The 26,976-nt window shown below is 47.7% G+C and overlaps 1 protein-coding gene and 1 long non-coding RNA gene across 10 annotated transcripts in view; one reads left to right on the top strand and one right to left on the bottom strand.

Annotated features, from left to right (window-relative positions):
• Nucleotides 1–26,976, top strand: part of SIK3 (SIK family kinase 3) — a 248,339-nt gene that overhangs the window by 204,192 nt on the left and 17,171 nt on the right. For 4 of the 8 annotated variants that reach the window (XM_047693730.1, XM_047693735.1, XM_047693728.1 and 1 more), the window contains exons 7-16: nt 13,349–13,467; nt 14,006–14,116; nt 14,356–14,499; nt 14,937–15,014; nt 15,142–15,251; nt 16,569–16,722; nt 16,985–17,140; nt 20,226–20,296; nt 22,492–22,635; nt 26,393–26,543. In XM_047693730.1, the coding sequence (XP_047549686.1) occupies nt 13,349–13,467; nt 14,006–14,116; nt 14,356–14,499; nt 14,937–15,014; nt 15,142–15,251; nt 16,569–16,722; nt 16,985–17,140; nt 20,226–20,296; nt 22,492–22,635; nt 26,393–26,543 (1,238 nt within the window). The remainder of the gene's footprint in view (nt 1–13,348; nt 13,468–14,005; nt 14,117–14,355; nt 14,500–14,936; nt 15,015–15,141; nt 15,252–16,568; nt 16,723–16,984; nt 17,141–20,225; nt 20,297–22,491; nt 22,636–26,392; nt 26,544–26,976) is intronic. The other 4 variants (XM_047693736.1, XM_047693734.1, XM_047693733.1 and 1 more) reach the window with 3 other exon arrangements.
• LOC125079978 (uncharacterized) lies at nt 248–15,806 on the bottom strand. Of its 2 annotated transcripts, none has more exons than XR_007121183.1 (4): nt 15,782–15,806; nt 6,208–6,266; nt 4,295–4,445; nt 248–2,573 (listed from the first exon to the last, which is right to left on the bottom strand). It is a non-coding gene; the product is annotated as an uncharacterized LOC125079978 (long non-coding RNA). The 2 variants fall into 2 exon arrangements; XR_007121184.1 differs by having other exon boundaries at nt 248–2,570.

The following is a 26,976-nucleotide window of genomic DNA, read 5'->3' as shown; positions in this document are numbered from 1 at the left end:
CTTCCAGTTCCCTGAACTAGTGATGTTCCGTGGAGCATTTCCCTCTGCCCGGAATACTTCTTCCTCCCCCGACCCGACTCCACCCACTCCTGTATTCTAGAATAAGAAATCAGATGTGCTAGAAAAAGAATTGAGATAATTTCCACCAGTCTTCAGATCTCTGGGTTTGGTTTTGGTTTGTTTTAAATCATGGGACTTACCAAACTTTTTATTGTAATTACTTCTTTTATTGTACATCTTCGGCACCAGACTGAGCTTAGAGAAAATATAGATGAAGCATGTTTTTTCACAGTTGTCTAGAGCCTAGCGTAGTATCTGGCATGTAGCAGGACTTAGTAAATAGTGAGTAGATAGCAAATAGAATCCTATTTAAAACCCTCCAATGGCTTGCTTTTCCACTTAGAATAAAGTTCAAAAAGCCATTATCATGGTGGCCAACAAGGCCCAGCGGTGACTGGCCGCCTCTTTCACATCACTTCCTGCTGCTGTAGACACAGGTTCTGAGGTCACAGAGGCATCCTTGACGTCTCTCAGACTCGCCAGGCACACGCGTTCCCGTTCCCACATGGCTTGCTTCCTCGTGTCACTTGAAGTTTCTGCTTCAAAGCCTCCTCAGAGGGCTCTCTGCTAGGCAGGGAGCCCGCTTCCTCCTCTCTCTCTCTGCCTGCCTCGCTGCCTACCTGTGATCTCTATCTGTCAAATAAAAAAAAAAGAAAAATCTTCAAAGCCTCCTCAGAGAGCCCTTTCTCTTTCCAGAACTCTGCTTCAGTTCTTACGTGGCCTGTACCACTGCCTGACCTCATCTGTTGATCGCGTCCCTATTTGCTATCCCACTGCCTCTTGACGGCATAAGCTTGTTTCTGTTCGGTGATGTGTTTATTGTATTTATTTCCAGGGGTTGGGACAGTGCCTGGGTCCTCGTAGGCACTCAGGAAATGTTCGGTAAATGAATGAATGAAGGCCTGCGTAGGTTCGTTAAAATGCTATCGAAACTCCTCCAGAATGTACACTGGCGTTCAAATAATAATATCAGTAACAGCGATTGGTATTTCTTTAGGACTTTCTAATTGACACAGTATTTCCTATACTTGGGCTAATTTGAGCTGGATAACTATACTCTGGAACTGATATTGATACATACTATTTTAGCATTTTGCCAATGAAGTTTAAAGAAATTGCTTGGTCTGCCTAAAGCCACACAGATAATAAATGACTAACCTAGTCCTTTATTCAGTTTTGTTGGATGACACCACGCTGTTGCAAAGAAAAAGCAAGATAAACAAACCACTTCCTCTGCTTTTCCAGTGTCCACAGTACTTCCTGTGAGCAACTTGGATTCCCTCCGCCCTCCACCCCCGTCCCCTTGCATTACGACAAAAGATTGGTACTCCAGCCTTGCCAGAGCTGGTTCATATAGTGGATGCTGGTAAAACTTATCGTGCTGCCAGCCACATTTGTTTGTTAGTGCCTAGAAATAAACTATATAACATTTTAACTACTTAGAACTAATATTTGTAATATAAGTTAACTTGGAAGTTTAAAGACTCACAGACTGTCAATATTATTACCCTAAATGTGTGGTTACTTTTTAATCCTAGACAAGTAATTCCATAAGTAGGAATAAACGTTTTCATAAAATTAAGGCCGGAAGATGAGAAACAACCCAGTCTAGGAAATGAGTAGATGGTTCTGTATTAGCAGTCTGAGCCCTCCTGCCCTCAGGGACACACACGGGCTTGGCCTTGCCTACCACTGTAGGCCTGAAGTCCGAGGCCCAGCAGGCCATGCCGTCAAAAGGCCAAGGCGTAGGAGCCAATGAACTCGTGAAGCTGCTTAGTCTCTTCTTAGCTCAGACATCATAGTACCACGAAGTTTCATGTGAAGGAAACCTACAGTCTGTCCCCGAGTGCCTTTTCTCCTTACACCTCTGGCTTCTGGGCACAGTGGCACCTCCCCAGAGCTCTGAGGCCGGCGCCCATCGGCTCTGCCTCCTGTGCTGTCGGAGACACCGCGATAGAGGAAAGTCCTAAAGGGCAAGAGCCTTTCTTTTCACAGGCTGTTGTCACAGATTTGAGCTGAGTTGATCCGTTTTTCTGCCTTAAGGATTTAGACGCTCCCGCAGAGCTGCTGTTCTCTAAATTAGCACTTGGGGGCCAAGTGCAGAAGGCCGCATCCTCTAGCTGCTTCTAGCGGAGCCGAATTCCAGTATATCTGCAGCTGTGTGGGTCCATGCTACCAGATGGACACAGTTAGTTCAGGAATTCTAAGCGTCTCTTTGTTGTCAGTAACGTATGGAATGAAGTGTTCTGGCAGCCAGTGGGTATCTCTGTGCCTGGGCCTGGGTGACTGATGCAGGCGTCCTTCCATGGGCGTCTCGAGATCCACTATAGTCCTGGCTTCCCAGTCGGAAGATAGATGTATACATATAAAGGAGGATTTATTTGAGGCTGAATGATTGTGTACCACCCGGTTTAATGATGGATACGTCTTCCCTTCTCCCCCGGAAGAGAATCTTCTTTATATCAGAACTGTGGTCTGTACATCTCATCTCCCATAAAAACTGACAGCACCTGCTATGGAATAAACATTCAGTAACTATTTCTTAGTGAAAAACTGAATTGTCACCACTTACCTCTAGACTCCTATGTCAGACTCTTGGGTCTTATTACTAAACAGGTAATTCACTGATGATCCCAATTATTCTCTGGTTTTATGTGCTTTTGTTATATAGGTTGTTAAGCGAGTGACCAGGTCATGTGACCCCTAGTTTTAAAAAGGTTTTGATCTATACAGTACGTTCGTTTTTGATGTAGTGTCCCATGATTCGTTGTTTGCGTATAACACCCAGTGCAATTATAGTGTATTGTTTAAAACCTGCAGAGGCTACTACTTCTTTTTTTTTTTTTTTTAAAGATTTTATTTATTTATTTGACAGACAAATCACAAGTAGGTGGAGAGGCAGGCAGAGAGAGAGAGGAGGAAGCAGGCTCCCCGCCGAGCAGAGAGCCCGATGCGGAGCTCGATCCCAGGACCCCGGGATCATGACCTGAGCCTAAGGCAGAGGCTTCAACCACTGAGCCACCCAGGCACCCCCAGAGGCTACTTCTTAAAGCCTAGTTGGTCTCATTCACTTACCAGTTATACTCTGTGCTAGTGAATATTGTAAGATCAGTCATTCATTTAACTGAAGGAAAATTAATTTAAAGTGGAAAAACTGCCCTGCCAGGGAGTGCAGAGAGATCTCTTGTGGACAATATTTTTGAGTCCTTATTGATCAGACTTCATTGTGCCTTAATTAATTGTAATACTGCGTAAGCGTTTTATCCCTGGGAACGCAAGGCCCAGGCTTCCATAATGCAGCTGATGGAGACTGCCGTGCGGCTCCTGCCAAAAACCTCGTATTTCAGTGCGAGCGGCTCTGACCTGATTGGCTTACTCCTCGAGAACCACACATCATCTCTCTTGGCTAAAAGCACTTCGCGTAGAGGGGATGGGACAGGAGATTAAAGGAGCTCACCCACCAGCGTCCAGATACTAAGGGGCTCAGCTCATTTGGGGCATACTCCACCACTAGTGGGAAACCCATGTAAGCGCTCTCGTGTTAGTGAATGAAGGAATCACAGGTGATATCAGGAAAGAGACAGGATCTGCCTCGGGTACGCAGGCCACCTCTGATTTTACCTAACGTGGCAGGGAACTGCCTTGCCAAGCGTCTTGCCCCTTGCGAGCAGACTGTCTCCGAGCTTCAGCAGCCCTACGGAGGAAAACGAAGGGGAAGAAAGTTCGAAGTGGGAGGACTCCAGAGCTTTGGATAATACTTGACGTTCAGTAACACTTTCTATGGACCAGGCGCGGTTGCAGTAGCTGGTTCTATGTTTGGAACCACCTTAGGAAATAGGTGACTCTCGTTATCTGATGGACGAGAAAATCAAGGTGTGGTAGGTTGGAGTGATGGACCCCAAATCCCACAGCTAGGAAGTGGCAGGGCTGAGACCTGAACAACAGCCACCCGGCTTCAGAAACCACCTAACTATCTCTGATCATGTTCTAATTCTCAAGAAGTACCTATCTGCCAAGGTATTCCAAGGATCAAGAGCGTCCTGGAATAAGTATCTTTGTCCATCTACATCAATTACATATGGAAAAAAGAGAACCAACACTCTGTATTGGACTCTGGGGTAAAATTAAGCCAGAATTCTGTTCTACTCTAAGGATTGATATTAGGACTTAAAGCCATACTTGAATACTATTAGGGCGGTATAGGCAACAACATTCTTTTTTTAAAAATGCGAACCTCAGATTGGACAGCCTCCAGTAGAACACCGTAGCCTGCCAGGGACTCTTCCCAGTGGGGCCCGGAGGTCAACATCACTCTCCCAGCCTTTAAGCCTGCATCTCCTGATCTCTGGATCTTAATTCCGAAGCATCACAGCCACCTAGGAAAACTAGAAAATAAGGAACATTCAAGAAATAGGTGTTATTTTTTCTAATAAATGGAGAGAAATGGCCAAACACTTGTTTTCTTCTGAGTCTTGTCGAAGGCTGATAAACTGCTAAAACCAAAGAGAAAAGTCTCTCAGCCTAAGTTTATTCATCCCCCCAAGAAGATTTGCTCAGCAGCCCCATTTTTATTTGCTCAGTTGTGCCAAGCCACCTTTCCTTGGCCTCTGGGTTGAGCCACAGAAAGTGTCTCACAGGGTTTAGTTATAAGGCACTTTATTTTTATTCCAGAACATTCTGATAATAATTTGCAGAAACCAGTACTGTTGGGATTTGTATTTAAATCAAGAACTCTCCATTTTTCTTGTCTGATCTCTTACTGTCGGACCATATTTTTAGGAATTTTATGGAATACTTCAATACTGGGACTCCCAGTTTTCTTTCCCCCAAAGAACTGAAAGCAGATGATTGCAGAACAAGATTTTTTTTCCCCTGTGCCACTCCAGCACAGGAGGAGCTGATCTCAGTGCTTGTTCTTTATGAGTCAAATCTTACTACAGCCAGCACTATTGTACATTAAGTTCCGTTATAGCTAATTCAGAGATTACGTATTTTCTTTGGTTGTGTAAAACTGGTTTTGGCTAGTACTTTAAATAAACAGCCTTAACTAACTTGCAAGCTGGAAATGTGTATATATTTCTTTCGTGACAGTAACGTATCGAAATTAACTTCATAGAGTACAAGTCTTCAATCCCTACAGCATCGTTGTTCCAGGGATATCCAATATAACAAAATTTCATTACAACAACAAAACCCCTCTGTATTTTGTATGATTATATTTAACATTTACGCAATCTCAGAATGCATCTGTAGGTCTCAGCACATTCAATGTATGTTATTTATACATAGAAATGTCTTGTTTCAAGACCATGTGTCTACTTCGTTTAGATTTTAAAATAGTCACTATGGAAAGAGGTTTGTTTGACCTTAGCTGACAGCTGACAATGACAGGGTTTCCTTGGGCATATTAAAAAACGTCATCACTGGAGCTGAGTCTGCAGACAGAGTGAGGGTGCTTTAACTCTGGCCAGCTTCTTACCAAAAGAGGAGGTCTTGGCAGTAACCCCGATGATGTGTTTTTGATTGACTTTTTAATTACTTCTGTAGGATCATTATGTTGCAAAAATGGTCACACTATTTTAACCATGATTATGATAGGACAAGGGCACGGTGGCAGATTTTATTTTCTTTCCACTAAGAAGCGCAGCATATTTGGTGCCTGGTTTTCCTTTTGGGAAAAGGGAGATAGCATTAGAGAGGAGCTATGAGACACAAACATTCATAAGCCAGCATAGACGGCAAGGGCACAGTCTCGTATCCGCCCCATTCCACTCCACCCAGAGACTCACTGCAGAGCATTCATCTGTCATCTGCTCTCACAGTGTCTCTTCCCCCCTAGGCCTAAGCTAGGCAAGGGGAATGAATAACAGAATCCAGCAGTATATCCCATAGTATTCTGGTTCTGAAGAGTGTATGACTTTAGTGCCATTTAACTTGAAAAAAAAATTACAAGGTTACTTGTTTTCCAGGAAGCAGATGTTTTAGAAATTTTAATAGCCAATTTATTCTTGTTTCCTGTCTGGATTTTGAGATTTGAGAGAAATAGAGCCCTCTTTGAAATTTGAATTGCTCTGGGGAATTAAATATTATTAAGTTTGTTAAAATTGTTGAAAATAAAGAACTCTTTGGAATTACCTTTGAACACACCTGGTATCGGCTGGAATGTACTCACGTGAGACACCAGACCATAGCCTTCTTCCAAGCACCTGCAAGGAACAAGAATTTCCTGAGTAATTGCCCCTTCCTTGCATTTTCCCCATGCCTCCTGGCGCACAGATGTCTTCTGTTTCCCCAGCTCAAAGCAGTTTTATGTGGTCAGAAAGAATCTATGACTCAATTTCTTTCAGACCACTCCTCTGTCCACGGAGCCGAAAATGATTGCCTTGCCGTGTCCCATCCTTTGGCATCACATGAAGGGCTTAGGGGACCGTTGGCATTCCCTCTGTCAGCCTGAAGAGGATGGTGATTCAGTTCCCCAGATTTCTGCCCACCCCTTCTCCTGGTCTGCGGCGCCTCGTTGGAGGAGCCCTGTTGTTTCTGCCCTTCCATCAGTCTCCATCAGCAGCAACCCGAATGTGTCAATGGGGTTTGCTCTTTGCTGGTGCCTTTATTTTTCTTTTTTAGAGATTTTATTTATTTATCTGAGAGAGAGATCATAAGCATGGGGGGAGGGCTAGAGGGAGAAGCATGCTCCCCGCTGAGCAGGTAGCCCAGTGCGGGGCTTGAACCCTGAGACCTTGAGATCGTGACCTGAGCTGAAGGCAGGTGCTTAACCCACTAAGCCACCCGGACTCCCTTAACTGGTGCATTTAATACTCAGCCTGATGTTGCTGCCTTCTCAGTTCCTCGCAATCCGTCCCTATTACCATCCCCCTTAACAAGCTAGTTCACAGCCTGCTCTTTTCGGAATTTGGCTTATAGGTGACTCTAACGTGACAGAGCCTGTGGAGAGTACCTGGCATTCAGTTATCAGAATAGGAAAAATCGGTTTTATTTGCCTTTTGAAAGATATACTAGCTACTAAGTAAGCCATCCCGAATACATTCATTTTAGGTGCCATGTGGGGTACAAACTTGGGCTTTGGAGTAAGACTGATCAGAATTTGTATCCTGACTCTACCTCTTATTTTCAGGTCAAATTTCTTAACTTCTCTGAATTTTATTTTCTTTATCTATAAAATGGGTGTGATGGTAATAGGGGTTGGTGTGTGAATTAAATACTGCCTAGCATTCTGCCTAGCTTATAGATGCTCAATAAATGTTAGCAATTATTACTCGGTAATTTTTTTTTAAGATTTTATTTATTTGTTTGACAGAGAGAGAGACCACAAGTAGGCTGAGAAGCAGGCAGAGGGGGAGGGAGAAGCAGACTCCCAGCCGAGCAGAGAGCCTGTTGCGGGGCTCGATCCCAGGACCCTGAGATCATGATCTGAGCCGAAGGCAGAGGCTTTAACCCACTGAACCACCCAGGCGCCCCTACTTAGTAATATTTTTGAAGGAATTGCTCTATTAATCTTTCATTGCCCTCCTTCCTAATTTTTTTTTTACTCTTTTATCTTTCACTCTCACTCTATTAAATGCTAAGGATATATGATTAATACTTCCAGTCAGATGCACAGGGTTTATGGAGAAGACGTATCTGCTAAAAGGTCTGGTTTGTTGCAACAATTTTGACGCTAAGACTTTGCCCACATTGTAGATATCAGTGTCTCCCCAAGCGGGAATCTTGATTTACAGGTTATTCTGTATTCCGCCTCAGATAAGATCAGCGAGTAGGTGCCCCCGTGTGAGACAAAGAACTCTAAAGTTACGAGGGAAAGCCCTGGAAACCACCTGATCTGGGCTTCTACCCCCATACACTGCCACTTCTTGGTCTTCTATGAAAGGATGGTTGTCTGCTTTTTCTGGTTGGAAGCATCGAGAAGGCCTCTTCTCTTGTGGATTCTTGGGATCCGCTGAGGAAGGTGTTTAAAGGAACTGTGGCAGGCGTGCAGTCCAGTACTTCTCTCGTTGACCTTCTGGAGGGCTGTTAGCCTGTTCGGTATTGTGGTGGGCACCAGGGTACACAGTTCAGGCAGACACAGGCTCCGTCCTTATGGGACTCCTGATCTTCCTTATGTAATGCTGGGAGCCCTTCTAGTGACATCTCAGATGCCAGCCTCTGATTCAGCACGTCTAGTAATAATAAGTATGCAATTTCCCAAGACAGATCATTCCGGTTTCATAGTTAACGTGGTTTTCAGAGCTGGAGGGGACCGAGGAGGTCATCGTCTCCAGGATAGTTGTTTCTAGACTTAACTTCTCAAGTGAACTTTTACTCAGAACACTAATCTATAAAATGGATAAAATTAGCTGTGCCGCAGGTGCCTCCGTGCCCACTGGATGGCCCCTCTCGCATCCCTAAGGGGACCCTCCTCAGATCTCTCACACCCTGACCCAGGAATTTGGATCACCTCTAACAATTAGGAAGACTTGTCCTACATTGAACTTGTGACTTCCCATTATCCAGATTCAGGCCCCTGGAACAGCGCAGGATAAATCCACTTGGTTTTCTTAATAAAAACCCTTCTGGTACTTGAAGAACACCCAGTATTCCCCTTGCTGCTGGCCTACACCTTCTCATCTGCAAGATGAATTGGGCTCCTGGCCTTTCACCTGTCTTCAGGGCCATGTTCTCAAACTTTGGGTCCGGAAAGTCTTTCTAAAGTTCTCATTTCTTCTGGGCTGGAAACTAGAGACAGAACTTCTGTCAACTATCTTTGATGAATTTGAAGTGGGTTTTTAATTCCCCTTCCTCACTCTTTACTTCCCCCACATCCTCGCCCCCCGACCCAGATGGAATACTTTGAACCTCTTAGAGAAAAACTGTTTATCACCAAGTTTTGAAAAGAAAAAGGTATTAAGGACCTGGCCCTCTTAGATGGAATGACATGGGCAATCTCCCATAATTCCCATTTTAGGGCCTGGCCTGACAGCAGCTCTGTGTCCCCAGAGCCTTCCAAACGCCTGTCAGCGCCGCAGGGCAGGGCCCGAGTCGGGCCACCCTCTAGTTAGAGCTGGTGGCAGATCGAGTTTCAGGGCCCCGGGGTGATCTGCACTGCGGAGACCGCCTGGCGTCTTGTGTGGAGCAGATGGAAGCCGAGTCTGAAGGCGCTGCTGGCAGCCGGTTCCTGCACAGCCCAGAGCGCTGCAGTGTCAGGCCCCAGCCGAGGGAGGGGATGAGGGACGGGGCCACCGGCGACAGGAAAATAGAGGACTTGGCAGCTGGAAAAGTGGATGAGTGTACCCTTTCATCAGAGGCCCTAGCTTCCTTCCACTCATTTTAATTGACTGTCCCCGTGGTTGCTTATGGTATTAGGTTGGGAGCATTGGTTACCGTTGTTTTCACCCTCTGTCCATATTTTATGTAGAACGGTGTGTTCAAATCGAGCTTGAATTTAATTTCATGAGCTATGTAGGACACTTAGGAAGTATGAGTTGATGATAATATCTGGCTTTCTGCATTTTGTCATTTTTTTACCATCTGTGCAACACATGAAGGTGTGAGATTTCTGTTTCTTTGCATGGGGGATATTAGGGAGGGCATACAAGATAAAAACTTGCCTCCTGGGTGTCGTCACTGCCACCCGAGGCCTTAACCTGGGACCTGTAGACATCGGGGGAATATCGATGGCATGATTTGGGGGTTCCTTGAATAGACTCAAGTTACACGCAAATTTTTGTGTATAAATTCTTGTTCGTGTTTTTCTGGAGAGTTTTCAGGGCATCTGAAACCAAATAATGATTAAGGATGACTGAATAAAGTTTTAAAGATCCTGAAACTGAACTAGCTACATCTTCTAAGCAAGGCTTATTATACTGGTGTTCAATTTCTTTTGTTTTTAAAGAAATTGCCTTGAAAATCCTGTTTTAAAGCAAGCCTATAACTGAACGTCATCCTGCCTTGGTCATCTGATTGAGGACTGACGTGTTTACCTTTTATGCACTCCATGCGGTGTGGGAACGGAAAGAAAACAGAACGGCGCCATCTAGAGGCGTGAACAAAAATCTCACCACTTTCCAGTCAGGCCCAGGCCACCTCCTCACCTGGGGTCTTTAGTTGTAGTAACTTTTTCTTTCCTTCTTTCTTTTGTTTAAAGTAGGCTTCATGCACCCAGCATGGAACCCAACATGGGGCTTGAACTCATGACCCTGAGATCAAGACCTGAGCTGGTACCGAGTTGGACGTTCAACTGATGGAGCCTCCTAGGCGCCCACTTGTAGTAACTTTTTAAGTCTTGAACATTTTTTTCTTCTCAAGTAACTGCAGATCACAGAGGTGTGTGTCAGAGATATTTGTAATCTATACAAATGCTCCAGTTGTGGGGTGTAGTCTGGCTACACTGGAAACATAATTTTAATAAAAGTATAATGTGGTAGATGGCACTTACTCTTTCATAGGCATATAGGTCTTAGGATCTACACTGCATTTGAATATACTTTTAATTCTAAAGCAAGAACAAACTGAAGCCTGCTATAAAATCATTTTGATATGGGCACTTTCTTTTAAAGGAAGAATAAAATTAGAATTGAGTACATTGTCTTAATTACTCTATGTATTCCTTTTAGCATGGTGATGTAGAATGGTGTTTGCCACATGGTGCCAAAACTGTGGGGTTGCAGGTTAAATTCACTCTGGAAAAATAGATCAAACAGGATTTGTATCTACATGAAGATGTATCAAGGGCGGTTCGGAGCCTCTCTCTCTAGCCCCAGCCGTGCCATTACTTTGCAATGTCAAGCACGTTCACTTGTTTCTTCTTTTATACAGGGGCTAATAATAGAAGCTAATTTAGGGTTGTTGAGAGGAGTAAATGAAATAAAGTTGTTAAGCACAGGGCCTTGGACATAAAAAGTCTTTTAAAATTAGCACTGATCAGTTACTGCTCTCATCACTGGCCAGTGTTATTTTCAGGACCAATGTCATGAAATGGAAACTGTTTTAAAACCTGTGTCTTACAGAGAATTTTGTAGCTTTTTAAAGAAGTATCTTTTTTTTCATTGAAACGTAATTGACATACAACACTGTAGTAGTCGCAGGCGTACAACACAGTGATTCCACATTTATATGCATTACACCGTGATCACCACGAGAATCTAGCTACCATCCCTCTGTGGCCATGAAGAAGTTACGCTGTCCTTACTGTATTCTCAATAGTGTACCTTGCTTCTTCACTTCCTATCTCTTTTGTAAGTGGAAATGTGTGCCTTTTAGTCCCCTTCCCCAACTCACCCACCCCCTCACCCTATTCCCCCAAAATGTGTAGTTTTCAAAAGCATTTTCACAAACACAATCTTGTTTGATTAGAGTTTCAATAAATATTGATTCGTATTCTCGGTAGCTATGGGTTGAGCTCCAGCTAGGTATCATCCCATGCCTGGTATCAGAGGTTTGGTACCAGAAACATCAGTAAGAAAGACACGGGCCTTCCATTGCAGTGAGAGAGCCAGACAAGAAGGCAGTAAATCAGATGGCTTCAAAAGAAGTCGATCGTGTGGAGAAAATTCTTGTGGTGTGGATAGAGGGTGACTGAAGGCCCACTTGACATCGATGAGGTGGCTGGAAAGAGCTTTCTGAGGAAGTGGCATTTGAGTCCTCTCCTGAGTGACAGGAGCCGAACGCTTGAGGGTCCGAGAAAGCAGCGAGTGGAAAGGCCGCTGGTGGGCGTGTGTGTGCCAAGCAGTGCACAGTCCAGAGAGGACACCTGAACCTCCAGAGGGACTGCGGCAGGAGGGGGCGGCCCAGCCGCAGAGATGGGGGCCTGGGGGCCGGAGACTTTGGACTTTGTTCTCTGGGATGTGGGAAGAGACTGGAGAGTTGTAGGCAAGGTGGTGCTAACTCAGATTTCTGTTTTAGAAATATGCCCTTTGCTTCTCTGAGGAGAACAAGTTATAAAGGAGCAAGGGTGGATGTGGAAAGACCAGCTGGGAGACTTTGGCAGTAGTCCAAGCAATAGATGATCGGGGCTTGGCTGAAGGTGTCAAATTATTGGCTAGGAGTTCAGATTCTGCCCACAGCTCTGCACAGTCCAGAGGTAGCATGGCGCATGGTTCAGGGCAGTGGCCAAAGCGTCCGACTGTCCGGTTTGAAATCTGACTTCATGAGATCTTAGACACAGTGCTTGACTCCTCTGTGCCTCTTTGTTACCATCGCTAAAGTGGCAGCGATGATGGGACCTTCCTGCTAGGATGGCTGTGAGGTGCAAATGAGAGAAAACTCGTTGTCAAGTGCTCCCGAGAGTGTCTGCTAGTACTGCTCGCTCCTGTCATCGCTGCCACCTCCAAACACAAGTACCACTCCCTCACCATCCTCTACCCACAGCGCACACCTGAGAAAACTTAGAGAGTGGTTCTGAAATCGGAATACGGGGTCCTTGCTTGTGAATCCGTTGTACGTTCTGTAGCATGGCGTGTAGTACGAGCCGTCCGAGAACGATACTGACCTGGATATCGGTAGCTCAGAGCCCGGTTGTATGCACCCGTGAAAGTCTCAATGCACATTGAGGAAATGATAAATAAGGCTGGCAGCGAGTCCCGGTGTGTGGTAGGGAGCATCCAGAGCCTCTCAACCCCACACCGTCAGAAATTTAAATGCTGAGGTTTGAAGAGAGCTCTAGACACCAAGCCAGAAGCATTAGTAGACATGTCATAATACACACAGGAAGGTAGAACTGAATGTTTTGAAGACCTTGTAAGATACCAAATCTCTTTAGAGGACATTCAATTCTTTTTTTTTTTTTTTTTTTAAGATTTGTTTATTCATTTTAGAGAGAGCACGCACGTGTGAGTGCACAGGCTGGAGGGGCAGGGAGAGGGAGAGAATCTCAAGCAGACCCTGTGCTGAGCCTGGAGCCCAATGTGGGGCTCCATCCCAGCACCCTGGAAGCAGGACTTGAGCCAAAACCAAGAAGTCAGATGCTTAACCGACTGCGCCACCCAGGTGTCCCTAGAGGACATTCAGTTCTTTATGTGTTAAATGGGGCCGGACAGTATATAAATACGTGAGACCCCGGGAGTATCCCTAAACTGTCTGGTCAGACTTGTAATGAAGGCATTAACCCAACTTTTCTTCGCCACTTCCTGCCTTTGCCCGGTCCCTCGTGGAGTGAGCAGTGACAGCGGTAAGGAGCAGGAGAGAGAAGGGAGAAGCAGGGAGCTGGAGAGTCCGTCTGCTTGCCTGACCTCGAGCTCCTCAGCCGCCCCTGTGTCCCCGTCGCCGAGGCTGAAGGCGGCCCCTTTGTCTGTTGCAGAGTGTGAGCACCTGATCCGCCACATGCTGGTGTTAGACCCCAGCAAGCGCCTCTCCATGGAGCAGATCTGCAAGCACAAGTGGATGAAGCTGGGCGACGCCGATCCCAACTTTGACCGGGTGAGCTGAGTCCTGCGCGCCTCGGGGGGCCTCCGCTGGGAGCTCCTGCTCTCTTTTTCACATGAGATTGTAGTCATGCCCTGACTGCAAAAGAGCGGGTGCTGGGAGCAAACTGCCCTGTGTCACCGAAGCAGGAGGGAATTTTAAAGCAGCTGGGCTGCTGGAGAGTAGCGATCCCAGTTGCTTGCCACTTGCCCCCAAATCATAGTCCCTCCTTGGCTTTTGAAACTGTAGAGCCCACATTCCTGCAGCTCCCCGACCCCAGGGACAGCTCCTTCCTCTTGTCCTTGTGTTTTACTTTCAGTGGCTTCCGCAGCACAGCTTTATTTAAACCATTTTGGCCATCCCGAAGGACCTCAGCAAAACAGGGATCTTGTCTGCTGGCAGCTGAGGACCTAGAACTTTCTTGCTTAGGCTTTGTCTGAGGCCAAAAATATCCCAAGCTCGGGGCACAGAACAGCTAGTTCCTTATAGGTGACCTGCCATCCCTGCGTGGTTAACTGGGGCTTTGATAGCTTGACTCTTTTTAATGTCACAGTTAATAGCTGAGTGCCAGCATCTGAAGGAAGACAGACAGATAGACCCCCTGAATGAGGACGTCCTCTTGGCCATGGAGGACATGGGACTGGACAAAGAGCGGACGCTACAGGTATCTCTAAAGGCGTGGAGGACAAAGCGAGGGGTAGCCGTAGTCCCTCTGTCCTGCCTTTTCCACATTTTTCTCCCTCCTGGGAACTTTCCCTTTTCTTCCTGTTTTTCTTCCTCTACCCCTCTCTTGAGCTTCGACAAGAAGGTGCTTTGGTCTGCTGATGTACTACTGAGAGGGTTTTGGTTATTGACATGACATTTCACCAGGGTTTCTCACTCTTTTCCCTTCTCCCTTGGTAGTCGTTAAGATCAGATGCCTACGATCACTATAGTGCGATCTACAGCCTGCTGTGTGATCGACATAAGAGACACAAAACCCTGCGTGTCGGAGCACCTCCTAGCATGCCCCGAGCCATGGCCTTTCAAGCACCAGTCAATGTCCAGGTGGGCAATCACTCCAGTGACCTGAATCAGGACAAGTAGCACAGGGGAGGAGGGGACGGTTAGCCAGAGCTTGCTAACTCACTCCAAGAGAATTTCCTCTTCTTCTTTACCTCCATCCTCTCCTGTCTGTCACGTCTTCCTTTGTCAGAGATCAAGCAAAGGTCAGAACTTCTTTGACAGAGAGGATGGAAGGGTATTCCAGTACTCAGGATGGACAACAAGAGTTGCATGTTGTTTTTTAATTAAAGAAACAGCCAATCATTGAGAGAGACTGTTTTCCCTAAAGAATGCTTCCTTGTTGTAGCTTCTAAGGGCAGAGGAACCAAAGACTCAGAGGTAGAAACATAGACTTTAGCAACAAAGAATCCTTTGAAAGAGCGTCATTATTTCCACCTAGCGTGTAAGACAAGAGTGTATACGTATGTGCTACTTTCTAGGCGGAGCAGGCCGGTACCACTATGAACATCAGCGTTCCCCAGGTGCAGCTGATCAACCCAGAGAACCAGATCGTGGAGGCAAGTAGAGACCTCGGATAGCTGTCAGCCGAAACCTTTTTCTTCCCCGTATCTTTGCTTCCTTTCCTGGCTTCCCATTTTAAATTCCTTTTTATTTCTAATTTGATCGTATTTCCTTCCACCTCAGCCGGATGGGACCGTGAACTTGGACAGCGATGAGGGTGAGGAGCCCTCCCCTGAAGCCCTGGTCCGCTATTTGTCCATGAGGAGGCACACGGTGGGCGTGGCTGACCCCCGGTGAGTATCTGACCGACAGTCCTGAGTACTTCCTCCGCAGAGAATTCCCACCCTACGGGGAGTCCCTACTGTGGCTCATTTTTCCTACTTCATTCTACCTCCTGGACGAGCTCGAATCCAGTGGCCGAGATTTGTTTTTCCTACCCAATTAAGCAGAATACTTGGGTGAGGAACATGGTAACGTCTTGGCTCACTAAAATGGAGTTCTTCTGATCTAAGTCACATAAAAGGACCCCTTAAAATTCATCCGAGTTGAACAGCTTTTAGAGATATTGTTTACTACATGTTCTAAGGCACGACTCATTGAAGAAGGGAGGACAAATGGTACGGTGTAATTTAGGTAAGTTAAAAATTAAATTAAGTGAGCAAGACTCCAAAAACATACCAAGTAAGTACCAGTTTCCCACAGCATTTTCCCAAAAAGGTCCTTCGGTATGCTCTCCGACGCCCTCACATGGGGACTGTACCGAAGGCCGGCTCTCTGTTTTTGTTCTACATTTGAAGACTTTCAACATTAAAAATAGCCTTACCTCTTCTCTGGATATTTCCTTTACTGTGCTGGGAAGAGAAGGTTATGGCAAGAGTTCTCCTGAGAGTTCAATTAGGGGCGAAGCTAGTGTTCTTATAAATATAAACCTTTTTTCTCTGAGTGATTTCCAAAACAGCCTCCCGAGGCCAGCTGGTTGTTTGCTTTACGTTTCTCATTCCCGGCCTATGATCAAACAGGCAATAGGGGAACATTCTGGCTTCAAAGACCCTGTCAGCTGCACAGGGGCGGAGTCCTATGTCACTCTGTTCGTGGAAAGATCTCTTATTTCAACGTGTGCTGTCAGCCTTACCGTTCGGGCCCAAGAGCCCTGCGTGTCCACCACTTACTTATCTGTCCCGTCAGCTCTGATGGGAGTAACTGCATTCTTCCCCTGGTGAATCAGTTGCTACTTCGGGCAGCCATTGTTTGAGTGGATGGCCTGTGTCCTCCAGAAGCTCGCTGCTCACCTCCAGGCTTTGAAAACCCCAACTGGAGTGGTGCCAGGATTTCCTCTTGGCTCAGAGCTGTTGGTTTTACACGACTGGTCAACGAAGAATAGCAACCCCCAGTCCCAACTGGGAAAATGGCAGAGAGCCACATTCCATGCACCAGGCTTCTACTCGCTTTGGGGTCGTCGAGGTACAAATTCAGGAGGAAAGTGAAAAACTAGAACAACCACCACCACAACAAAACTTGTGCTGAATTTAGCAGTTTCATCAGTTTGGGGATATAAGCATGTTGGAGTGAGACAATTAACCAAACTTCTCTGTCATCCTGTTTCCTATCAGCACGGAAGTTCTGGAAGATCTGCAGAAGCTCCTGCCTGGCTTTCCTGGAGTCAACCCGCAGGCTCCGTTCCTGCAGGTGGCTCCTAACATGAACTTCATGCACAACCTGTTGCCCATGCAAAACTTGCAACCGACGGGGCAGCTTGAGTACAAGGTACCCAGATGTGGGACAGGGCTTGCCCGCAGAGAAACACACTTGAGCTTCATTTGGGGGACTTTGAGGGACCTTGCCCAGGATTTAAGGGTACATCCTTCTAGAGAAGGACAATATCCCTTGCACGGCAGCTTGGGTGAGAGGGAAGATCAGGCTCTACATACTCAGAGGATCCCTTAGTTTCCACGGATTAGCGGACTGCTCTTTCCCCCACCTCCTTCCCCTCCTCACCACCCCCTCCTGCCCACTCTGCTTGCGACAGGAGCAGTCCCTCTTACAGCCGCCCGCCCTACAGCTGCTGAATGGAATGGGCCCCCTCGGCCGGAGGGCATCAGACGGAGGAGCCAACATCCAGCTACATGCCCAGCAGCTGCTGAAGCGCCCACGGGGACCCTCCCCACTTGTCACCATGACACCAGTGAGTAGCGGCAAAAGGCCCCACCTACTTTCTCAAAGGCTTTTGATAAAGAAGCTGTGGGCCTGGGGCTGGGAACCCAGGTCACCCACCTAGATGTCTGAATTTCCTCTTCCTCTAAGCTTATGGTGCTCAGTGTATTCCCATTTTCTTCAGGCTCGTAGAATTTTCCAGACTTAATTTTTGGCTAACTTCTTTACTTAACCAAACAGCTGCCACTCGAAGTCCGCGCCTGGAGAGGCTCATCCTCAGTGGGCCACTTCTGGGCTCTGCTGCTAGGTGCCACCACAGCCCTACAGCCCGGAGGTGGGGTCCCTGTGGCCTGACGGACTCAGCCCTCTCCTGGTAACGCCTCCCGGCCCGAGGACAATGATACCTAACCATTTGCTCTAGAACGAACTGCCCCAGTTCTCCATTGATGAGCACTGCTTTGCATTTTTGGTACAACCTTGATCACTCAATCATTTGGCTTTCGTAAGCTCTAACCTAATCAGTCGGTGTCTCTCAATCCCATCTTTTTTTATATATATAATGGTCACATTCAAAGATTCTTTTCCTCTGCTAGGTTCTGTTTATTTTCAGTTCTTTTCTTGTCATAGGTAAACCTTCGTTCGTTTGTTCATGTTCACGGGCCCATAAGAATGGGTGCTAATCATATCCACAGCCCTCCCTGGGTGTTTCTAGAGCAGCGCTTCTCAACCTACCTCTTGTGGAGGACCTTTCTCCCCTCCCACCCCTTATGGGATTAATACCTTTGTAAAATACAACAAAAGTGAATTGTTAGAGAAAAATTTTTAAACCTACAAAATATAAGGCTAAATTTTCAGCAGACAAAATCACCCCGTTAAATTGCTCTAGAAGTTTCTAAAAGCTTACTCTTTACTTCTGTACTAACCCTGTCACGGATTGGTAACAAAACAGTGTGTGGACTGATAGGGGCCCACCACGGGCTACCCTTTCAGTGATAAGCCTGTTGGGAAAAGGAAAAGATCGTGTTCATAGTTCTTGGCTTACCATATTGAGAAGACAGGATCAGCATATGTTCAGTGTTGGAATAACAGTGACGGACCATGTGTGAGTAAGTGCCCGAGTGATTCTCGTGGACCAGGAGGTGGCAGCGGCATTCGGGGACCCGCCAGATCAGTGCAGGTTATGAAGGACCAGGAACAGCTTTGTGGGAGATGGACCGACTTCCTCTGTCCACTGCAACTGCTTACACCAAGGTCACTAACAAGCTTCTGTTCATAAATCCGGTGGATGTTTTATATCTTTCGGGCCTTCTAACTATATCAGTCTCTGTTGACCATTCTTTCTCTTGGAAATACTGTCTTCTTTTGGCTTCTCTGATACCACATTCTCATTTTCTTCCTGCCTCTCCTTTTCACATTCTCTTTCTGCTTATTCTTTGAAGTTGGTGAAACCCCAATTTTATCTTAGGTCCTGTTTTCATCTCATTTTGCATATGTTGTCTGGCTGATCTTGTCTGCTCCCATAATTTCTGTTAACCAAATGATCTCTAGCCCAGAGCGCTCTTTTCTTCCGAATTCTCCACTTCATATAGATGACCGCCGACCGTGTGGGTTTAGTTGGTTATCCACTAGAACTCGACATGTCCTCAGATTTGAACTTGACATGTCCTCAAATGACTGCATGTAACCTGTTTCTCCCCCTGGGTGGCAGTGACAGGCACTGTCATTCTCCTGGCCACACAAGCTAGGAATGTGGAATTTCTCTTTAACTCTTCCCTTCTCCTCATCCCCATATCAAGTCAGTTACCCAGCACCTTTTGTCTGTCCCCCTCCATTGCTCCGTCCTTTCGTCACTGTCATCCTTTGCTGAGACTAACACAGGGGCCTCCTCACTAGCCTCCTTGCCTCCAGCCTTTCCTCCTCATCCCCACCACCAGCCCTTTCTACACTGCAACTCAAGCAAGCTGGCTTTCTGGAGCATAGACCTTGTAACATCACATCCTGCCGAAAATCCTTTAGTGAATCACCACCACTCTTCCTCAAAATATACTTCTTAATGTGGCATTCAAGGCCATCTGTAACTGGCCGCCCTCCCTCTTCTACCTCACCTGTTGCCCCTTCCTGCCTGACCCTGTTCACTCCAGTCTCGTGGAACTGTAGTAAGGGATCCGGACAGCCTGGCATTTAAACAACGAAATTATTCCCACAGTTTTCATTCTGTCTTATAATGGTCTTCCATTATTTTAAAGAGCTCTTTCATAATAATCAGAGTAGGACTTGTTTTGCTCTAGTGCCTGAGGTGTGGTGACTATGTGGGCCCCCAGGCTGAGAGGGGCTGTGAAGGGCACACAGCCCACGAAAGTTCTCACGTAGATGAGGAGAGCCACAGTGATGCATGCACGTACGTGCTGTGGCAGGGCGTAGCTCTTTTAAAGCACTGAATTGCAACTACACAATTCTATGTTGTGTACCAAAGTGTACTTTTAAAAAACCATGGTGCTTTTTTGGCACGAAAGGCATCGAAACGCTGGTGATAACACTAATACGAAACAATAGGCCAGTTCCTAGACGTTCAGGTAAACAAGCTCCTACTATATTTTCAGGCCTTCAGGCCTTCTCTTTTCTCTCAGCCTAGAAACCCCAAAGGCTCATGAGCCTTCTCCTCTCTGCATGGCCAGCTCCTGCCTACCCTTCAGGTTTCGGTGAAGTGTCACATCCTCCAAGATGCTTTCCTCGATGCCCAAGGGCCCAGTAGAGGACCGGGTCATGCCTATTCTGTGATTGTCTGCTTCCTTGTCTCCGTCCCCCATGGGACTGTACAATGAGGGCGAGAACTGTATTTGTTAATTCACATTTCGTCCCGGAACATGGTAGGCATCCAGCTGTTTGTTGGATGAGTGAACGGAGATGAATCAGAAGAAGAAATGCAAATTAAAATCACCTGAGCGAGGTAAAAATGGAAAGCTAGAGAGGCATATGAAAGTTCCGCATAAACTGGGGGCCCTAGAAGAGTTTTGTAAATAAAACAAACAGAAAGGCCTGTCCCCAGCCCGGTTTCCAGAACAAGCATGTTCCAGAAGAAGCGCCACCTTGAGCTTTTCCTTCCTGTCTCCCTGCAGGCAGTGCCAGCAGTTACCCCTGTGGACGAGGAGAGCTCAGACGGGGAGCCAGATCAGGAAGCCGTGCAGAGGTAATGTGACATCTGACGGTGCTTGCCGAACGCCCTTGGGCAGGCTCCCCCTGCAACCAGCGAAAGGTCACCTCTGCCCAAGGAGGTGGTACAGTGCAGCTTCAACATTTGTGTGGTCTCTTTGCTCAAGCCAGATGGCATGTTCCTCCCCACATGGAAGTAACAGAAGACTACCCAGAAAATGTCATTTCTGTAAGCGCCATTGGAAGTCCCCTAAGTGACAGCAATAACCATGAGAACTTTTTCTCTCCTCCCTCCTTATTTGCCCCCTGCTTTCATATTGCAACTCTGATAGTATTCACAAGGCGCAAAGCCCGCTCCTACCTGCCAAGAACTGTTTACTGAAAAGGAATTGGAGATTTGGGATGACAGTGATCCTAGCTAGTCTGGCCATGGACCTCTGGCATGGACTCTTCCTTCCCAGGAGAATGAATGCCTCTTGTACTGTTTGCTGCATGCTTCTTCCGTCCCCCGTGCCAACAAAGAGATAATGAAAAGAGGAATGTGGGATTCGGGCCAGGGACAAAGGCAAATACCCATTGTTTGCAGAACCTTGGTGAGAGATGCCTAATTCACAGAAAACGGCAGTGACCGTCAGGCACGCTGTACTGTTCCTTCTCCCTCAGCCCCGTTAGCCGTGGTCCACAGCTCCGTGCATGCCCCCCTGTGGGAGTCGTCTTTCTTATTTTCCGGGGAGGGGGGTTTGACCAGAATCCAGCATGTATTTTCCCAGAAATACAGGTGTTCTTCAAAATTATATGTTTTTCCCTTGAGGGAAGTTGAAATAAAATGGTTTTCATGGGCTCTTGGGGGAACTTTGGGTGTCTTTATCAAATGGGTATTAAACTGCTCATGGCTCACTCTTTGGCAAGTTTACGTACCACTCATTGCCCTATAGTCTGTTAACTGCTTTTAGCTTAAATACTTAGGCAAAGTAGTTAAGAACAAAGCAAAACCACTTTTTTGGAACCTGACGGTTGCTGGCCGGAACTCTCTTCTTTACCCCCGGTAGCTCTGTGTGAGGGCTGCGTTCAAAAAGAAGAGGGGAGAGCAGGGTGGTGGCAGGCGGGTCAGCTCCTCCTGCCGTTTAGCCAACAGAAGAAGAATCATCTCGACCTTTCCCCCCCCCCCATGCTGTTGTCTGTATAGTTTGCTGATAATAGGGTATTTGATGTTGCAAATGGGCCCCTGCTGGTGTCCTGAAAAAAATATTAGGGAACTTCCTGCCTTTCTCCCTTAATTAGACAATGGCGGCTCACTTTGTCTTCTTTGCCTTGGACTTGACTTCCTCTGGCTCCACCTTCTTTCTTCTTTAGACTAACATTAAGGGGTAAAGTGCCCCTCAGTCCTGATGTCATGGAGAGGGATAATGCTTCTTTTACATGTGCCCAAGAAGAGCAGCCGTCAGCTAGAGGCAGGGGGACCCATGGCTTATTTTTGGCATTAACTCGTAGTACATCCGATAGAGCTTTAGAATCAAAGTCATCAGTTTGTCCACTCCTTTGCTTTGAAACTTCCGTTTCTTGCCTTGCCTCCTAGAAAAAAACAATTCTGAACATTTCATGTGTTTCATTTCTTCATCCTCTAGAGACTATGGTTCCCTTGGGACAACATCAGTTTTTCTTCTCTGATGACTGACTTACAATCTTGGGGCATGAGAGGTGGGGTAGTTTTGGAAATCCCTCATCCTCAAGTGGAAGGATCTGTTTGCCGTGACTTATAAGTGAGGACCCGGGTGGGCGGTGAGGTCTAGAGACGCATGTGGAGTCCTTCTGAATATCTCTCTCTCTTGGCTCATCTCTGGGAATAATCCTTAGGGCTCATCTCCTCTGCCTTGTACTTTAGACATTTGGAGGGACAAGAAGGATAAAATTAACAAATGGGAAATGAATCCTTCTCGCGAATGGAATGAAGGAAGGAAAATCGATCTTCTTTGTGAGCCACATCTGTTTTCTCTCTTCTCTTCGTGGCTTACTCTTGGGTTCGAAGTTCAGCCACTTGAGTGGGAAGCCCGCTCTCGTTGGCCAGCTGGCCATGTTTCATTTCCATCCAGCCAGGGGTCTGTTTGCCATGGAGCCCTGTTTGAGCTCTGGCACTGCTTCATTCTGAGCGATTTGGATTAACTTCTAATGCTTCTTGCGGAGGGTGTTCCTGTCTGTCTGTTTTACTGTGAAATGTGCTCCTGCTTGTTGTAGGTACTTGGCAAATAGGTCCAAAAGACATACACTGGCCATGACCAGCCCTACAGCTGAGATCCCACCGGACCTACAACGGCAGCTAGGACAGCAGCCTTTCCGTTCCCGGGTCTGGCCCCCTCACCTCGTACCTGATCAGCATCGGTGAGTAGCCACGTGAGCTATGTGAGCTCCTTGAGGCTCATCGGGCAGGCACCCTTCTTGCTAATCTTCCAAGTGATGGCGACAAGCATCAAAGCTTTCAGTAGCATCCTGAGCTTACATCTTCTCAGCTCCTCGCACCGAGCAGGGCACAGGGCCGTGGGAGATTCTTCTTCCCCATTACCTCGTAGACATGTTTATGGTCTGCAGTTGGTTCTCGTGATTCCGGGAACTGACTGGTAGATGAACTTGAACTTGAAACCTGCGAGGAGGTGAAGTTCTCTGAGGACAGCTGGACATGGGAGGATTTGTAGCCTTAATCGGTAGACTTGACCGTTCGTAACCCCTCACCTTTAAAAGAATGAGCATATCTTATCATGTCGCCGCTGAACGGTGAACTTGGACATGCAGGAAGGTACATCCCTTTGTGAATGGTAGAGCAGAGGTACAGCGTTCTCTTGAGTGTGGTGCTGGAGAAGTCATTCTTGCAACAACACTCTGACTGCTGAAGTCTTTTACTAGGTCTCTCTTAGATTTGTAATTCATCCTCTTGAAGAAATAACAAGCTTCACCTTCCTGGCTGAGATAGCTTCCTACAATTGAATCCAAGTAAGCCTGGAAGCTCAGGGGCGTGACACTTGGCAGGATTAAGAAGGTGATCACCTTCTGTGAATGACTCAGATCCTTAGCTGTATCCCCTCTAAAGCCATCCCCAAGCTCGTGGGCCACACGTTCCAGGGCACCACCACCCGCTGAGCTTACGTCAGTCTTGCTGGGAGGACAATGAAAGCAGTCTTACTTGAGAAAAGCAGTCAGGTTCCAAGGAGATGAAGTTTATAAAGGTGTTGTCATGAAATCTCACAACCAGCTCACACTAGCGAGCTCGACACAATGTTTTTATTGTGGCGAGTTACCCATCAGGCATCCTTATAATCCGCAGAGGCCGTGGACTCTGCACAGACGGAGACTGAATGAGTGCCCTGTTGGCACTCCGAGAGAAGGGAGATAAGCTGTTAGAGACGACCTTGAATAACACTCAGAATGGTCTGGTCAGAGGAGCGGGAATGATGGCTCTCCAACCAAAATGCTGGTGCAGAGAGGCAGTAGTTTCCTCAGGAAAACCTCTCAGGACCTAAACCGTGAGGGCACTGCAAGAGAAGTTCCTCGGGGTGATGGTTGGAGAGGTGCCTCCTGCTACACACCCTGCCCGTCATTGCTACCAACACCCCGGCTTCACTTTTCCGTGATTTCTCAACAACTCTGAGCCCGCCACCGTTACCCAGCAGAACCTTTATTTCTTTTTTCTCCCTGTCTCTGTCTTCCCTGCCCCCACAGCCTGACAACTGTCACACCTTTGTCAGGATCTGTCGTTCAGCCCAAGTCCCTCGGGTATCCTCGTTTCATTGTACGTGTTCCTCAGGAGATCCTCCTGTCGGGAATACGTGGAGATTGGCCCGTTTCCACAGTCCGCCTCTATCATGGGTCCTCTCCCCTGTCTCCGTGTGTCTAGTGAGGACGGCCACGTCGGCCACAGCTCCCTGTTTGTGTGGTTGCCACCCTGCCTACCGTCACTGCCAAGGCCTTGCCTGCTGGAAATGTGTCTGCCGTCTGTGTTCGCGTGAACACTCGTGATGGAGTGTTTCAAGGGTTTCCTGTGGCCAAGCCAGTTTGAACTGGAATGAGTGCTTGACAAGTGGCAGATTGTGCCAGGCGGGGCACTTATGCACGCTCAGCCTGTCTTGATGGGATTCCTGTAAAGACACAGCAACACGAGAGACTGAAGGTAATCTGCAGAGGACAAGCGCACCTTTGCAGGGCCAGAAAATCCTGGAAGTGGGTGGCCTAGACAGATGATTGAGTTCCTCTCATTTTCCGGAGGAAATGGTCCAAGAACAGCATATAGACATCTCTTCTTCTGGGGTATAATTCATGAAGTCCAGCATGGAGACAGAAGAGGGCTCTGATCACGCAGATCCTGGAAGTGTGTAATTTTAAAAGCTAAAAAAAATGTAAAGTGTAATTTAAAAAAAAAAAAATGAACACAGAATGGATTTTATCTAGGTGGGGAACCAAGTTCCTGTTTGAGAAGTGTAGTAGGAACATAAGCCTGATACGGGGCTCTCCGGAGTTTGAACATGATTGCAAAGAAAAATCAAACACAGTGGATCCTGTGAGTGCTTCCGAAACGAGCGGCTCCGTCGGAACGCTTCCTCCCACGTTCCTGTGTCCGACTGGCCAGGGCCGGTGACTGCACAGCCCGAGCTTCTGGAAAAGTCACGAAGTACCCGGGCCGGGGCGAGCGGCTCTGAGGGGCGGGGGGCGGGTTTTGTGCAGAGTGAACCCCTACAGAACACAGCTTTCTGAGTCCATCAGAAATGGGTCCATCGTCAGAAAATAGTGAAAGCATAGGAGTCAAATGTTAGGAGAAAATAGTATTTCCTGGCTTTGGCTGCAGACCCCTGGAGTAGAAACAGACTTAGGAAGTACCGAGGAAGCACTCCTGAAGGCATTGATCCCTGTTTCTGGAGGGTGTCTGCCAAAACCATGCGTCTTCTGTGTCACACGCGTGTGTTTGTGCTCATTTCATCAGCGCACCACTGTGTCAAACTTCCTGTAGAGCCTGAACCCAAAGTCATCGTTAGCAAAGAGAGGGTAAAGGGCTTGCCCCCACGGCCACACCCCCAGACCGCTCCGCACAGTCATCAGCGCCCCCCCGCCCCCCCCCCCCCCATCTGCACTGTATTTGAACTCGCTTGTCCACCCGCTTTCTTACTCGCTGCTTCAGGTCCGAGGGACTAGCTGGCAAGGGGGTGCATCATTTCACCCATAGTTCAGTGTGAGATCATCTCTGCCCTGAACATGAAACCCTGATCCTTTCCATCAGCTGCTGGAATGCTGCCTTGGCAGTCTTTTATCTGCTTACCTCAGCCCATAAACATCTCTTTCTGATTAGGTAGCGAGGAGAGGTTTTCGCTTCTAACTCCCGTGCTGTCTTAGGCATTCCTTATCCATAGCTTGCTCTTCCCGTAAGATACCGGCTCTGTTCGGACTGAGCGGTGGGATTTTGGCCCCACGATTCCTCTTTCGCTAGGAGGCCAGGGGGAGACGTGCTGCTCTGGGAAGTTAATTTTCATGGTGGCCGACTGTATTTGCGTTGGCCCCGTGCGCACGCTGGATCTTGAGGCCCGCATTCCTTAAGAGGGTGCCGTCTCCGTCTGGGGATCCGAAGTCCCCAAATCTTCCCGTTTACCTCCACCCTCCTACTTTCTAGCCCAGAACCTCTGACTTCCGAGCCAGGCCTTTGCCACAAAGCTGACCATAGTTTCCTTCTGGTCATTCGGAGAGCGCTGCTCAGTGAAACTGGTCAAACAGTGAATCTGAGGTTTCGAAAGGCACTAGACAGACATGAGTATGAGAGCCAGATCTCCTGTGCAGCTTGGCCTGAGGGCCATTGAGAAGCTCTGTTCTCTGACCTAGTCTGTTTGTAACAACTGGATGTATTTGATCCCAGCACCTCCCCAGGCGTGGAAAGTAAGCCCGCTAAGGTAAGTGGAAATCGAAGCCGTGCAGCTGGAGCTCTCGGAAGGGCAGCAGGCTAGGGCAACGGCCGGCCTCCGGACACGGCCGGGAAATGGCGTAATGTGCAGGCTGCGCGTGCGTGCAGCCGCCACCTTTGCGCTCTTCTGGAACCGCAGTCCCTGGGTGATTTGGTCCAAGCCCCTGAGTCCTCGCCCCTAACCTTCTCTTCCCGTATATTCAGCTCTACCTACAAGGACTCCAACACCCTGCACCTCCCCACGGAGCGTTTCTCCCCCGTGCGCCGGTTCTCAGATGGGGCTGCAAGCATCCAGGCCTTCAAAGCTCACCTGGAAAAGCTGGCCGACAGCAGCAGCATCAAACAGCTGCAGCAGGTAATGGGCGAGGCGGCAGGCAGCTCTGCAGGAGCTCGGGGAGCACAGAGCAGTAGCGTGTGGAGGACCGGGGTGGCGTATCTCTGCCCTGTCCGTGTCGAGGTTCCGATCCATGTAGCTTCCTAACGCTCCTTCCTTACTCCTTGGTATGTACAGCTTTCCCCAGGCTCAAACATTCAACCCCCCATGAAGGGCCCAGATTTCCCTCCTGTCTCGGTGACTTTTAGAGAGGGATTTCTGGGCGTGGGTTTTGGTGGGAAGCCCCCGGGAAGGCACTCCTAAGCAACCGTGGCATTCCTCGCATCGTCTGTGGTGCTGGGCCCTGCTGGAGCCTGCTTGGCATTGTTAGCACCTGGAGTACTCTCCAGCGGGCATGGAATGGTGCTCCCAGAGGAAGGAAGGGTACCTCCAGGCTTCCGTAAAGGGCCGGTTT

The sequence above is a fragment of the Lutra lutra genome, chromosome 10 (assembly GCF_902655055.1).
Source record: "Lutra lutra chromosome 10, mLutLut1.2, whole genome shotgun sequence".
Taxonomy (NCBI): Eukaryota; Metazoa; Chordata; class Mammalia; order Carnivora; family Mustelidae; genus Lutra; species Lutra lutra.
This window is presented reverse-complemented; position numbering and strand designations above follow the sequence as displayed.